At 40.9% G+C, this 15,534-nt stretch overlaps 1 protein-coding gene across 1 annotated transcript in view; it reads left to right on the forward strand.

Moving 5' to 3' along the window:
* Positions 1–15,534, forward strand: part of ADGRV1 (adhesion G protein-coupled receptor V1) — a 560,737-nt gene that overhangs the window by 218,655 nt on the left and 326,548 nt on the right. The window contains exons 74-76 of the mRNA XM_065942069.1: positions 1,682–2,787; positions 14,025–14,142; positions 15,081–15,252. Coding sequence (XP_065798141.1) covers positions 1,682–2,787; positions 14,025–14,142; positions 15,081–15,252 — 1,396 coding nt within the window. The remainder of the gene's footprint in view (positions 1–1,681; positions 2,788–14,024; positions 14,143–15,080; positions 15,253–15,534) is intronic.

A 15,534-nucleotide genomic window follows, 5' to 3' on the forward strand; every position in this document is an offset into this window, starting at 1 on the left:
ATAGTAGGATAATACTGTGACTTCTGAGTTAAATTTATACCAGTATATTTGCCGGTAAATATGTCCTGGCCAAAAGCAGTTGACTTTTCTCATACATGGGATGGGCTTGATCAGAATAGCAGAGGACAGATCTTAGAGCCAGACTCCTGGGTTTAATCCTACCTCTTTCACTTACTTGCTGTGTGACTTTGGGAAAGTTACATGATCTTCCTGCTCTTTAGTTTACTTATTTGGAAACTGGGAAAAGTGTGTGGGCAAAACCAATACGTGTTCGAGTATATTTGTGTACATGTTTATGTATGGGAGATATTGGTTGGGGTAATTCAGTATGGCTTTTGATTTAACATATGCCAATCAAAAAGTGGACACAGTGTATTTTAGGTTAACAGATTCAGTTGCCTTTAGTGATAGCAGTAATAGCTAGCAGTTTTATTTTTATTTTATTGAAGTATAATTGACTTACAATATTGTGTTAATTTCTGCAGCATAGCAAAGTAATTCAGACTAACAGTTTTATAGGGCTTACCCTAGACCAGGCATTGTCCCTTTATATGTATATGTATTTATATTCGTTTACTCCTACATTTACTGTTCGTGATTACCATAGGGCATAGATACTATTGTTAGTCCCATTTTATAGATTAAGAAAACGAGTCACAGATAGATTGTATAATGGGCCCAGTGTCACACAGATAATAAGTGTTGGGCCATGAGTTGAACCTAGGCTGTCTGGTCTCTGTCTGAACTCACAACTATGACTGACAATAGAAAGTGATGGCTCGCAGTTGTCCTCCCTGAATGCATCTAAATTTAGATGGAAAAAAAAAATCTGTTAGCCAGAGAAATTATGTCTGTGGTCTGGATTAGGCTGATGGGCTACCGGTGTTACTTCTGATATAACTGATTAAATCACAACAGAATTCCATGAAGTGAAGTGAAAGTCACTCAGTCGTGTCTGACTCTTTACGACCCCATAGACTATACAGTCTGTGGAATTCTCTAGGCTGAAAAACTGGAGTGGGTAGCCTTTCCCTTCTCCAGGGGATCTTCCCAGCCCAGGGATCAAACCCAGGTCTCCCACATTGCAGGTGGATTCTTTACCAGCTGAGGCACAAGGGAAGCCCACAGAATTCCACATGAAAGCGCTAGGAACAGATCAGTATCAATTATGGATGACTCTTCCAATTCACGTATAAGATTTTAGCAACATTTGTGTGAGAGAATAGTCCCATTACTGGCCAGTTGAAACCAGCAAGCATGTTTACATCTAGGAGGGGCAACTGTTTCTGCCTGGTAGATCGGAAACCTGACTGACACCCAGACTGTGAGACTTTGATTCTGGTCCCCTGTGTGCTGAGAGAACCTGCCGTTTCAGATCCTTCAAAGAGCTGCTGTAGGGTGATTGCAGAAACAGAACAAGGCCTCTGAGCGCCTCACCTTGCTAGCGCTTGTTAGGTCCTGTCACCTGCCATTGCAGCTCCTGTTGGTTCATTTCTTGTTCTCTGGTATGTTCATCAATAAGTAAGTAGGGGTTTACGGAATTTGAAAGGGCATGTCATTTTTAAGATGCCCTCATGAGCAGCATCTTCCACGTGTGAAAGATGACTCTCTGCAAGTGGTAACCCTGTTTTTTTTTTTTTTTTTTTATCAGTTCTCTCATGGTTTAATTTTTTTTTTCCAGGTCAGGTTTCACTGTTGCTGAAATTGAACCAATGGGAGTCTTTCAATTTTCCCCCAGTTCAAGAAATATCATCGTGTCGGAGGATACACAGATGATCAGATTACATGTACAAAGACTGTTTGGGTTCCACGGGGAGCTTATTAAAGTTTCTTATCAGACAACTGCAGGGAGGGCAGAGCCCCGGGAAGACTTTGAGCCTGTTCAGAACGGGGAGCTGCTTTTCCAAAGATTCCAAGCTGAGGTTGATTTTGAAATCATTATTATTGACGATGAACTTCCTGAGACAGAAGAAATTTTTTACATTAATCTAACTTCAGTGGAAGTTAAAGGGTTCCCAAAATTTGATGCTAATTGGAGACCACGCCTGAATCGAGATTTCAGCGTGGCGGTGATCACAATATTGGATAATGATGACCTGGCAGGAACGGATGCGTCTTTCCCCGAGACCACTGTGACTACAGCAGTGGACACAACCCTTCCTCTGGAAACCAACTCTGCCACCACACACCCTGACACAACCGAGATTACTGCCGTTCCACAGCCCACTGAAGTGGTCACCATGGTTACAGAGGTGGCTGGCGTATCTCCCATCCTTGAGAACCTTGTCACCCTTGCTGGGACCTCTGCCATGTCTGAGAAGCCTAATGTGGCCACTGTAACTACAGATACCTCCGTTCATGGAACATTTAGTCTTGGGCCCCCTGTTATTTACGTCAAAGAGGAAATGGAGAATGGCACGTTGAACACTGCAGAGGTCCTTGTCCGGAGAACTGGTGGGTCTACTGGCAACGTCAGCGTAACAGTTAGAACTTTCGGTGAAAGATCTGCTCAGAAGGAACCAAACGCATTGCTCTTTCCTGACAGCCATGGGATTTCCAACCTAACATGGGCAACTGAAGAAGAAGATTTTGGAGCTCAGACTCTCATCCTTGCGTTTGTAGATGGAGAAAGAGAACATAAAGTGTCAATTCCAGTTCTGGATGATGGTGAACCTGAGGGACAGGAATTCTTCTACGTGTTTCTTACAGACCCACAAGGGGGAGCACAGATCGTGAAGGGAGAGGATGACGCTGGCTTTGCAGCTTTTGCCATGATCATTATTGCAGGTATATATTTGGAGTGATGGAGTTAAACATGTGCCTCTGTGGTGCAGAATTTGTAATAAGATTATTCTAACTTAAATTTAATTTAAGAAGGTGAATTACTCGAATCACTCACAGTGAATCCTTAAACTTTGTTTTCCAGTGGCATGAAACCCTAACAGAAACTCATCATGTTGTTCTGAGATACCAGGGTAGAGTTTAGTGGGCTGTAAATGTCACTCAGCTTAGAGCTAACTAGTAAGTAATAAGTGTTAGTCGCTCAGTAGTGCCCGACTCTTTGCGACCCCATGGACTATAGCCCACCAGGCTCCTCTGTCCATGAGATTTTCCAGGCAAGGATCCTGGAGTGGGTCACCATTTCCTCCTCCAGGGGATCTTCCCAACCCAGGATTGATCCCGGGTCTCCTGCACTGCAGGCAGATTCTTTACCGACTGAGCTACAAGGGAAGCCCAGAGCTAACTAAGACAATCTATATATCTGTAGTTCCACAATATACAGAAACCCTTAAAAATACTTAAGTTCATGTACATCTTCTGGAAAATACCTAATTTAATCACCCCAACATATTTGCCTGTCCTGTTTTGAAACCTCATTCTGAATTTCCCAACCACTTTGTTAATCCACTGCAAAGTCTAAGATGTCATTGTCAGAAAATTCTTTATATCTGTTGGGAAATAGATTACAGCTATTCCCTTTTGTTCTGTTTTTTTTTTTTTTTTTTTTAATATTATTTTAGTAGTTGGAGGCCAATCACTTCACAACATTTCAGTGGGTTTTGTCATACATTGACATGAATCAGCCATATAGTTACACGTATTCCCCATCCCGATCCCCCCTCCCACCTCCCTCTCCACCCGACTCCTCAGGGTCCTCCCAGAGCACCAGGCCCGAGCACTTGACTCGTGCATCCCACCTGGGCTGGTGGTCTGTTTCACCATAGATAATATACATGCTGTTCTTTCAAAACATCTCACCCTCACGTTCTCCCCCAAAGTTCAAAAGTCTGTTCTGTACTTCTGTGTCTCTTTTTCTGTTTTGCATATAGGGTTATCGCTACCATCTATCTAAATTCCGTATATATGTGTTAGTACACTGTAATGTTCTTTATCTTTCTGGCTTACTTCACTCTGTATAATGGGCTCCAGTTTCATCCATCTCATTAGAACTGATTCAAATGAATTCTTTTTAACAGCTGAGTAATATTCCATGGTGTATATGTACCACAGCTTCCTTATCCATTCATCTGCTGATGGGCATCTAGGTTGCTTCCATGTCCTGGCTATTATAAACAGTGCTGCGATGAACATTGGGGTGCACGTGTCTCTTTCAGATCTGGATTCCTCAGTGTGTATGCCCAGAAGTGGGATTGCTGGGTCATATGGCAGTTCTATTTCCAGTTTTTTAAGAAATCTCCACACTGTTTTCCATAGTGGCTGTACTAGTTTGCATTCCCACCAACAGTGTAAGAGGGTTCCCTTTTCTCCACACCCTCTCCAGCATTTATTGCTTGTAGACTTTTGGATAGCAGCCATCCTGACTGGCGTGTAATGGTACCTCATTGTGGTTTTGATTTGCATTGCTCTGATGATGAGTGATGTTGAGCATCTTTTCATGTGTTTGTTAGCCATCTGTATGTCTTCTTTGGAGAAATGTCTGTTTAGTTCTTTGCCCCATTTTTTGATTGGGTCGTTTATTTTTCTGGAATTGAGCTTCAGGAGTTGCTTGTATATTTTTGAGATTAATCCTTTGTCTGTTTCCTCATTTGTTATTATTTTCTCCCAATCTGAGGGCTGTCTTTTCACCTTACTTATAGTTTCCTTTGTTGTGCAAAAGCTTTTAATTTTAATTAGGTCCCATTTGTTTATTTTTGCTTTTATTTCCAATATTCTGGGAGGTGGGTCATAGAAGATCTTGCTGTGATTTATGTCGGAGAGTGTTTTGCCTATGTTCTCCTCTAGGAGTTTTATAGTTTCTGGTCTTACATTTAGATCTTTAATCCATTTTGAGTTTATTTTTGTGTATGGTGTTAGGAAGTGTTCTAGTTTCATTCTTTTACAAGTGGTTGACCAGTTTTCCCAGCACCACTTGTTAAAGAGGTTGTCTTTTTTCCATTGTATATCCTTGCCTCCTTTGTCAAAGATGAGGTGTCCATAGGTTCGTGGATTTATCTCTGGGCTTTCTATTCTGTTCCATTGATCTATATTTCTGTCTTTGTGCCAGTACCATACTGTCTTGATGACTATGGCTTTGTAGTAGAGTCTGAAGTCAGGCAGGTTGATTCCTCCAGTTCCATTCTTCTTTCTCAAGATTACTTTGGCTATTCGAGATTTTTTGTATTTCCATACAAATTGTGAAATTATTTGTTCTAGTTCTGTGAAAAATACCGTTGGTAGCTTGATAGGGATTGCATTGAATCTATAGATTGCTTTGGGTAGAATAGCCATTTTGACAATATTGATTCTTCCAATCCATGAACACGGTATGTTTCTCCAACTGTTTGTGTCCTCTTTGATTTCTTTCATCAGTGTTTTATAGTTTTCTATGTATAGGTCTTTTGTTTCTTTAGGTAGATATACTCCTAAGTATTTTATTCTTTTTGTTGCAATGGTGAATGGTATTGTTTCCTTAATTTCTCTTTCTGTTTTTTCATTGTTAGTGTATAGGAATGCAAGGGATTTCTGTGTGTTAATTTTATATCCTGCAACTTTACTATATTCATTGATTAGCTCTAGTAATTTTCTGGAAGAGTCTTTAGGGTTTTCTATGTAGAGGATCATGTCATCTGCAAACAGCGAGAGTTTCACTTCTTCTTTTCCTATCTGGATTCCTTTTATGTCTTTTTCTGCTCTGATTGCTGTGGCCAAAACTTCCAACACTATGTTGAATAGTAGTGGTGCGAGTGGGCATCCTTGTCTTGTTCCTGATTTCAGAGGAAATGCTTTCAATTTTTCACCATTGAGGGTGATGCTTGCTGTGGGTTTGTCATATATAGCTTTTATTATGTTGAGGTATGTTCCTTCTATTCCTGCTTTCTGGAGAGTTTTAATCATAAATGAGTGTTGAATTTTGTCAAAGGCTTTCTCTGCATCTATTGAGATAATCATATGGTTTTTATCTTTCAATTTGTTAATGTGGTGTATTACGTTGATTGATTTGCGGATATTAAAGAATCCTTGGATTCCTGGGATAAAGCCCACTTGGTCATGGTGTATGATTTTTTTAATATGTTGTTGGATTCTGTTTGCTAGAATTTTGTTAAGGATTTTTGCATCTATGTTCATCAGTGATATTGGCCTGTAGTTTTCTTTTTTTGTGGCATCTTTGTCTGGTTTTGGAATTAGGGTGATGGTGGCCTCATAGAATGAGTTTGGAAGTTTACCTTCTTCTGCAATTTTCTGGAAGAGTTTGAGTAAGATAGGTGTTAGCTCTTCTCTAAATTTTTGGTAGAATTCAGCTGTGAAACCATCTGGTCCTGGGCTTTTGTTTGCTGGAAGATTTCTGATTACAGTTTTGATTTCCTTGCTTGTGATGGCTCTGTTAAGATCTTCTATTTCTTCCTGGTTCGGTTTTGGAAAGTTATACTTTTCTAAGAATTTGTCCATTTCATCCAAGTTGTCCATTTTATTGGCATAGAGCTGCTGGTAGTAGTCTCTTATGATCCTTTGGATTTCAGTGTTGTCTGTTGTGATCTCACCCTTTTCATTTCTTATATTGTTAATGTGGTTCTTCTCTCTTTGTTTCTTAATGAGTCTTGCTAATGGTTTGTCAATTTTGTTTATTTTTTCAAAAAACCAGCTTTTAGCTTTGTTGATTTTTGCTATGGTCTCTTTAGTTTCTTTTGCATTTATTTCTGCCCTAATTTTTAAGATTTCTTTCCTTCTGCTAACCCTGGGTTTCTTCATTTCTTCCTTCTCTAATTGCTTTAGGTGTAGAGTTAGGTTATTTATTTGGCTTTTTTCTTGTTTCTTGGTGTGCGCCTGTAATGCTATGAACCTTCCCCTTAGCACTGCTTTTACAGTGTCCCATAGGTTTTGGGTTGTTGTGTTTTCATTTTCATTTATTTCTATACATACTTTGATTTCGTTTTTGATTTCTTCTATGATTTGTTGGTTATTCAGAAGCGTGTTATTTAGCCTCCATATGTTGGAATTTTTAACAATTTTTTTCCTGTAATTGAGATCTAATCTTACTGCACTGTGGTCAGAAAAGATGACTGGAATGATATCATTTTTTTTGAATTTTCCAAGACCAGATTTATGGCCCAGGATGTGATCTATTCTGGAGAAGGTTCCGTGTGCACTTGAGAAAAAGGTGAAGTTGATTGTTTTGGGGTGAAATGTCCTATAGATATCAACTAGGTCTAGCTGGTCCATTGTATCATTTAAGGTTTGTGTTTCCTTGTTGATTTTCTGTTTAGTTGATCTATCCATAGTTGTGAGTGGGGTATTAAAGTCTCCCACTATTATTGTGTTACTATTAATTTCCTCTTTCATACTCGTTAGTGTTTTCCGTACATATTGCGGTGCTCCTATGTTGGGTGCATATATAATTGTTATATCTTCTTCTTGGATTGATCCTTTGATCATTATGTAGTGTCCTTCTTTGTCTCTTTCCACATCCTTTATTTGAAAGTCTATTTTATCTGATATGAGTATTGCGACTCCTGCTTTCTTTTGGTCTCCGTTTGCGTGAAATATTTTTTTCCAGCCCTTCACTTTCAGTCTGTATGTGTCCCTTGTTTTGAGGTGGGTCTCTTGTAGACAGCATATATAGGAGTCTTGTTTTTGTATCCATTCAGCCAATCTTTGTCTTTTGGTTGGGGCATTCAACCCATTTACATTTAAGGTAATTATTGATAGGTGTGGTCCCGTTGTCATTTACTTTGTTGTTTTGGGTTCACGTTTATACAACCTTTCTGCATTTCCTGTCTAGAGAAGATCCTTTAGCATTTGTTGAAGAGCTGGTTTGGTGGTGCTGAATTCTCTCAGCTTTTGCTTGTCTGTAAAGCTTTTGAGTTCTCCTTCATATCTGAATGAGATCCTTGCTGGGTACAGTAATCTAGGTTGTAGGTTATTCTCTTTCATTACTTTCAGTATGTCCTGCCATTCCTTTCTGGCCTGGAGGGTTTCTATTGATAGATCAGCTGTTATCCTTATAGGAATCCCTTTGTGTGTTATTTGTTGTTTCTCCCTTGCTGCTTTTAGTATTTGTTCTTTGTGTTTGATCTTTGTTAATTTGATTAATATGTGTCTTGGGGTGTTTCGTCTTGGGTTTATCCTGTTTGGGACTCTCTGGGTTTCTTGGACTTGGGTGGCTATTTCCTTCCCCATTTTAGGGAAGTTTTCAGCTATTATCTCCTCGAGTATTTTCTCATGGCCTTTCTTTTTGTCTTCTTCTTCTGGGACTCCTATGATTCGAATGTTGGGGCGTTTCACATTGTCCCAGAGGTCCCTGAGGTTGTCCTCATTTCTTTTGATCCTTTTTTCTTTTTTCCTCTCTGCTTCATTTATTTCCACCATTTTATCTTCTACCTCCCTTATCCTATCTTCTGTCTCCGTTATTCTACTCTTGGTTCCCTCCAGAGTGTTTTTGATCTCATTCATTGCATTATTCATTTTTAATTGACTCTTTTTTATTTCTTCTAGATCTTTATTAAACATTTCTTGCATCTTTTCAATCTTTGTCTCCAGGCTATTTATCTGTACCTCCATTTTGCTTTCAAGATTTTGGATCATTTTTATTATCATTATTCTAAATTCTTTTTCAGGTAGATTCCCTATCTCCTCCTCTTTTGTTTGACTTGGTGGGCTTTTTTCATGTTCCTTTACCTGTTGGGTATTTCTCTGCCTTTTCATCTTGTTTAGATTGCTGTGTCTGGAGTGGGCTTTCTGTATCCTGCAGGTCTGTGGTTCCTTTTTATTGTGGAGGTTTTACCCAGTGGGTGGGGTTAGACGATTGGCTTGTCAAGGTTTCCTGATTAGCGAAGCTTGCGTCAGTGTTCTGGTGTGCGGATCTTGATTTCTTCTCTTTGGATAGCAATGGAGTGCCCAGTAGTGAGTTTTGAGATGGGTCTATGTGTTAGGTGTGACCTTGGGCAGTCTGTATGTTGACGTTCAGGGCAATGTTCCTGCGTTGCTGGAGAATTTGCGTGGTATGTCGTGCTCTAAAACTTATTGGTTCTTGGGTGGTGGTTGGTTTCAGTGCAGGTATGGAGGCTTTTGTACGGTCACTTATTACTTAAAGATCCATGTAGTCAGGAGTTTTCTGGTGTTCTCAGGTTTTGGGCTTAAGTCTCCTGCTTCTGGATTTCAGTTTTATTCTTCCTGTAGTCTCAGGACTTCTCCAACTATATAGCACTGATAATAAAACTTCTAGGTTAATGGTGGAAAGTTTCTCCCCCGTTAGGGATACCCAGAGAGGTTCACCGAGTTACATGGAGAAGAGGAGAGGGAGGAGGGAGATAGAGATGGGCAGGAGGAGACAGAGGGGGACTCAAGAGGAGAGAGACAGATCTATGAAGTTGTCTGATCCCAGAGTGTTCTCCGTAGCCCAGACACCCACAAAGATTCACAGAATTGGATTGGGAAGAGAAGGGGAAAGGAGGAAATAGAGGTGTTCTGAGGTAGAAAACAGAGTCAAGATTGGGAGAGAATAATCAACACACTCCTGAATAAAAATGGGAGCTGAATATTGGATTCTTAAATGTTCACAATTTATATCATATACTGAAAAATAAAAATTAAAAATCTAGAGTAGAGGTTAGACTCTTAAAAATACTATATTAAAAACAAAAACCAAAACACACAAGAAATTTTAGAAATATATATGAAGTTTGGTATAAAAATAGGGCTTCTCTTCTCTCTTTTTTTTTTTTTCTCTTTCTTCTGCAAGGTTATAGTGTATTGAAAATGAAAATTAAGGCGTAGTAAAAGGAGTGCTAGCGGGCTTTAAAAGAAATAAGAGAAAAAGAAAAAGAGAAAATAGAAGAGAAGAAGAAAAAAAAAAGAAGAAAAAGAAAAAAGAAAGAGAAAAAAGATTGTTTGCCTAATTAAAAAAAATCGTAAAAATCTATGAAAATGAAAGTTAAGGAGTAATGGGGGAGTAATAGGGAATTTTTAAAGGAAAATAAAAGAGAACCAAGAAAAAAGAAAAAAAAATTTTTTTTTCCTTACTTAAAAAAAAAGAAAAAAAAAAAGAAAAGAAAAAGAAAAAATATATCTAGGAATTTCTCTGGAGCTGTTGCGGTCAGTGTGGGTTCGGCTCAGCTTCAGATAGCTCCTCGTTCCAGCTTACACTTCTCGATATCTACAGGCCCTTCCGGTGTAGTCAGTCGGTGGTTTCTTCAGGGGTTTTAATCTGTTGCACCGGTCCCTTCTGAAGCGGTTCCCTTTGTTTATTTGGGTTCTGTTGCCGGTCTCTTCCGCGCCTAATTTCCGCCCTGACCCAGGGGGCGGAGGTGGATTCTTATTCAGGTAGCTAGTTCCGTCGCGCCGCGGCAAGGGGCTGTGCGGGGAGGGGCCGGCGCTCCAGGGAGAGGCTTGCGCTCTTTTCTCGGTCTGGGCTGCTCAGGCTCCGGGCTGCTCTGTCTGAAGCGTGCGCCACGCTGCGCGCGGCTCCAGCCCTCGGGCGATTCACAAAAGCGCGGCTCACAAAGCTGGGCCCGCGCTCCGTCCCCACGCCGCCCGAGCGGCCCAGGCAGCCAGGCGCCTGACGGGCGCTCTCTCCCCGGGTGCGGCGCGTCTTCTGCCCTGCGCGGTCCCAGCCTCAGTCCCCGCCGGCGCCAGTCGGGCGTGCGCGCCCTCTGCCCTCCGCGTCCCCAGCCCCAGTTCCCGCCCGCGCCAGTCGGGCGCCTGCGCCCTCCGTCTTGCCGCGACCCTCCCGGCGGACTTAGGTCGCCCAGAATCTCGGTCCCTTTGTTCTGCGAACGGCCGGCAGTGTGTTCGGGCCGGTTAGTTTTCTCTCTCTCTTTGCTCTCCCACAGTTCAAGCTGGGAACTCACACAAGCTCCCTCCGATTGTCCTCAGGGCGCTCAGGCCCGGACCCTGCCCCAAGTAATGCCGCCCGCTCCTCTCCATTCCGCCCCCACTTGCTGGTGGCGGATGCGGGCGTCTGGGGTACTTTTCTGCTGGGAGTTGCTTTTAGGCTCCTAATCTGTGGGTTTTATTTATTCTATCCCTCCCAGCCAGATTCAAACTCCGAGATTCAAACACTTCGCCCAGGCCCGCCAGTGCGAGGGTTTCCCGGTGTCTACCGTCCTCTATTAAGACCCTTCCCCTGACGGATCTCCGTCCTTAGCTCTTTTGTCTCGCTTTTTATCTTTTATATTTTGTCCTACCTCCTTTCGAAGACAATGGGCTGCCTTTCTGGGCGCCTGATGACCTCAGCTAGCGATCAGAAGTTGTTTTGTGAAGTTTGCTCTGCGTTCAGTTATTTTTTTTTGATGAATTTCTAGGAGAGAAAGTGGTCTCTCCGTCCTACTCCTTCGCCATCTTGGCTCCTTGCCCTTTTGCTCTGTTTTTGAACCAATGTAGTTTATATAACGTTTGTACTATTGGGAATGTGTGTGTGTGTGTGTGTGTGTATGTGCATGTTTGAAAATTTTTTAGTGATAATTTGCAATTTTCCTCTGAAATCATACTGTATTTCTTCAAGTGGATTAGCTCAACTTGTCAATACCTTGCGCTAATTAGAGTATGGACAAGGCTATCTCATGATTCGTACCTGGTCTACCCTTTTATATAAACAGTGATGAGTTTTACACAGTGTTTTAGAGTTTCAGATAACACTATAATAAAGCAGTATAGTGGAAAGAAAATTAAAAATCATGAAGTATGTAATTTTGACTTAGCTCAATCATTAATTCAGAGGCCCTGATCAAATCATTTAGTGTCTATGCTTTATGTTTTTTTTTTAAGGAAATTTTTAGAATAAACATGTTTATGTCCCACTTTTAGGATTTGGTGTTTCCTAAAATTCTGTTTTAGCCGTTCAGTTATAATTCAGTCGTAATTTTGCAATTGTGTAATTTCCTCTTATACCCAACATCATCCCATTTATGTTACCCTGCAAATTTATACCAGTTAGAATTATCATTTATTCCTAATCATCCAGTTTATTGGATATTGTAAATGCAGCTTCTATTCTTCAAGTTCTTTACTGAGTTTGATTCACATTAGCTTAATGCCACCTATATATTTCTTTTAAAATTAAATAAACAGTCTCTTCCCCCATTCCATGACATAGATATTTTTTTATGTTTATTTGAATAAGATCAGAGTTGACAGTCAAAATGTTTAGCATTTAGTTTGACAGAGGTACAGACCAGGCACAATAGTTGATGGAGGCTTTTTGCTCTCCCGAGCGATACTCCACTAGTTACTGGATCACGGGGAGGCGTTGCACTGGTTAGGGTCGTGGTTAGGGTCCTTTAGGGACTCGGGACAGCAGCTGTGTTCCAACTGGAATGGACGTGCTCCTCAGTCAGTTTGGCAAACCATCGCGTACCAACACGCCGCACTGGTACTAGGTCCGTGTGGCCTACCAGTGCTCAGCCACACGTCGGCCCTGAGTCTAACTCCCCAGGCGGTTCCCGGCAGCCCGCTCCCAACCTAACTTAGCAGTCAGTCAGCTGAGCTTCAGTGAATTCTCTGAGGTTTTTCTTCTCTACCTACCACCAAGCATCTTACACACGTGGCAAATGATTGACTCCTCTTAGAATCACGTGGCGTAATTCACCAGCACTTCTGCATGCCAAATACTCGGATTTCCCTTACTCTGTCTGTGAATCTTCCTGTCTTCTCCTCCTTGCCTGGCTTTTTATTTTAAATTTTAGTATTTCCCTTTTAACTATAGCGTTGATTTTGCTGATTCCTCTTGTCTTTAACCTTCATAATCATTTCACATTTAGATTTTGGAACAAACGCTCAAGATAAATCAGGGGAAAATTGTTTATTTAGTTTTGTTTCTGATCATTGGCACTCTGGAAGTCTTGATTCTAGAAACTGTACATCAAGTTTATCATGGTAGATGCTGCAAGGAAAGTATTATACTCCTTAGGACCATGCTAGTCACTATCACATTGAAAAATAAAATGCAGGTTCTGCTTTGAGAATCTTATAATCTATTTATTATTAATTGAGAGACCAAATTCCTACTCAAAGTGACAAGAGAAGAATTGCTGCTGAAGAAAAAGAGTTAAGGTCAGGTTCCAAAGCAGGACTAAGATGCAGTCGTAGTGATTAATTGGTGAGGACGAGGATGGGCAATGGCTGAGACAAAACGCCTCTGAGGCACCAGGACAAGAGTGGTCCAGTCACCTGCACGTCCCTAAGCCGCAGGCTCCACGTTTACTCACACTTTCGAGACAGATCAGTAGTTTTCTGTTTCCTTGCAGAAGTTCTGTCTCCTGGGAACCTCAGGTTTCAGGGTGATGGGTACAAGTGGTTTTTGAGGCTAATTCCGCTGGGTCATTGCTTTCAGGATCACTTTGCAAAACTGGGTTCTTGAGAAATAGAAAGCAGCAGAAGCTGTTTACTGATAATGTCTCTTGTCTGAGAAGCTAGCTTGTGTGCTGGCCAGAGTTTGGAGTGGCTGCTTCAGCCCAGTGGTGTGGGCTGTGGCTTTGTTCCAGTTTTCGACACAGTTGTGTAGTATGATGGTGCCTCCAACCTCAAGAGTTGCTCGGAGGAGTTTTCTTTTACTCCAAGATTCCCAAGAGTTCAGTAATAGTTCTGTTTTTCTCTGGGGAAAATAATCAGATGTTCAACTTCAGTGGCCTTTTGGTCAGCTGTCTTATAGGGGAGTAAACCAATCAGATGAAGGTCATGGATTCACTAAATATTTATTAAACACTGTTCTTGGTACTAGGGATACAGCACTAAATAAAACAATTGCTACTCAGTAGAACTTATATTCTATCAGCATGTGCTAACTTTAAACAGCAGTATCAAGGACTGAAGTAAAAAAGCCTCATCAGAGAGAGATGAGCATGTGTATCAGTGTGGGGAGCAGGATTTGATCTTTTCTTTGTTTTTTTGTTCTCACAGTGTCAACTGCCTTGACATGTTCATTTTGATTCTAATCTGTTTTGGGTAAAGATCTTTTAAAAGTTGTAGCTCCTGCCTGCCCCATTCACTTGTGAATTTCTCACCTTTATACCATCTGAACTGAACAGATGTGGGGAACATTGGAGATCTTTTAAAGTCTTTGGTATACTATAATCTTCTATTTTTCTTTTCAGGGAATGATCTTCACAATGGCATCATAGGGTTCAGTGAGGAGTCCCAGAGTAGACTGGAGCTAGGTGAAGGACCTGAGATGAGCAGCCTGCATCTCACTGTTACAAGGCAGTCAAACAGGTTTGTTTATATCTGTGTAGAAGGCATAACATCCTGTGCGTCTACATAGTGTTTAATTTGAATTTATAAAGTGGTAGAAGCAGATGAAATGTTGGTAGAAGAAAGTGATGCGGAATTTGATGTCAGTGTTCAGATACTCTAGTTTCTCTGGAGCAGGAAATGGCAACCCACTCCAGTATTCTTGACTGGAAAATCCCATGGACAGAAGAGCCTGGCAGGGTACGGTTCACGGGATTGCAGAATCAGACGTGATTGAGCCCTGACTAGGGCTGCTTGGAACATTTAGTACTTTATGAAGTACCATACAGATGTCAGATTATGTAAGTCACCACTTCATCGTGTTTACTATTCTCTATCACTCTGCATATACAACCATTTACTATTTAGGAAGATTTGGATTGCCAGTATTTTGCTTACAACTTAATGCAGTATAGCACACATCGGAGTGCTCATGATGTACATGCGCTCGGTATGCACACGGGTACATGTGTCAGTGTTACCTTTTCCATTTTGGGTTTAAATATTCTCAGAAAGGATAGATCATCTCTTGTCCTTTATAGGAACGACCAATTTTAGCAGTAGTGTTTTTCCTTTAGAAAGATTCTTGTTAAAAGACAAATGAGGAACATTTACTTCAAGGCAATGGTTCTCTATAATTTTTATTTTCATATTTCTGGTACATAGCATCCAGAATTATATTTCAATAAATACTTAATCATTACTGAATGGAGTGTGATCAAAGAATGCCACATAAACTCTGGCCTTAATTTCTTAACTGTAGTGGGCAGAATTGGTTATTTTCAGCATTATCAGTGGGAGAGATAATGCTTGTATTGGATGAGGAGGTGCATTCCGGCGCAATGGTAATATATTCTACATTAGCCACAGGAATAATGCACTCTCTGACTGCATTGGCATAAGCTTTGCTTTGTTCCTAGAGCCTTCGAAGATGTCAAGGTCTCTTGGCGAGTCACATTTAACAGAACAGCTGCTGTGCTCCAGAAAGATGGTGTGAACCTGGCGGATGAGCTTCTGTCTGTATCAGGGACCACTGTCTGTATGGCAGGTCAAACAAAGTGCTTTATCACCATTGAGCTCAAACCTGGAAAGGTAAGAAACAGTGAGGCCCAGTGTTGTAGAATTCTGATGGTATTTCTTTAGAATTAGTCATTTTCAAGCTACTTTGTTGAAATGTATACATGTATACATTAGGTGGAAATTCTTTGTGTCTCGCCTAGCTGCGATGTCTGAGTCTCTTTGAGTTTTTGTAAATAAGCGCATCAGTTGTACACCTGAGACTTATGTATGTTGTAAGTCACTTGTATCTCAGTAATAACAAAGCTCATCAGTTTTTTATGTTCTGTTTCTTGTCATTTCCAAGATTCTTCCTGG

This window comes from Muntiacus reevesi, chromosome 1, assembly GCF_963930625.1.
Source record: "Muntiacus reevesi chromosome 1, mMunRee1.1, whole genome shotgun sequence".
NCBI lineage: Eukaryota > Metazoa > Chordata > Mammalia > Artiodactyla > Cervidae > Muntiacus > Muntiacus reevesi.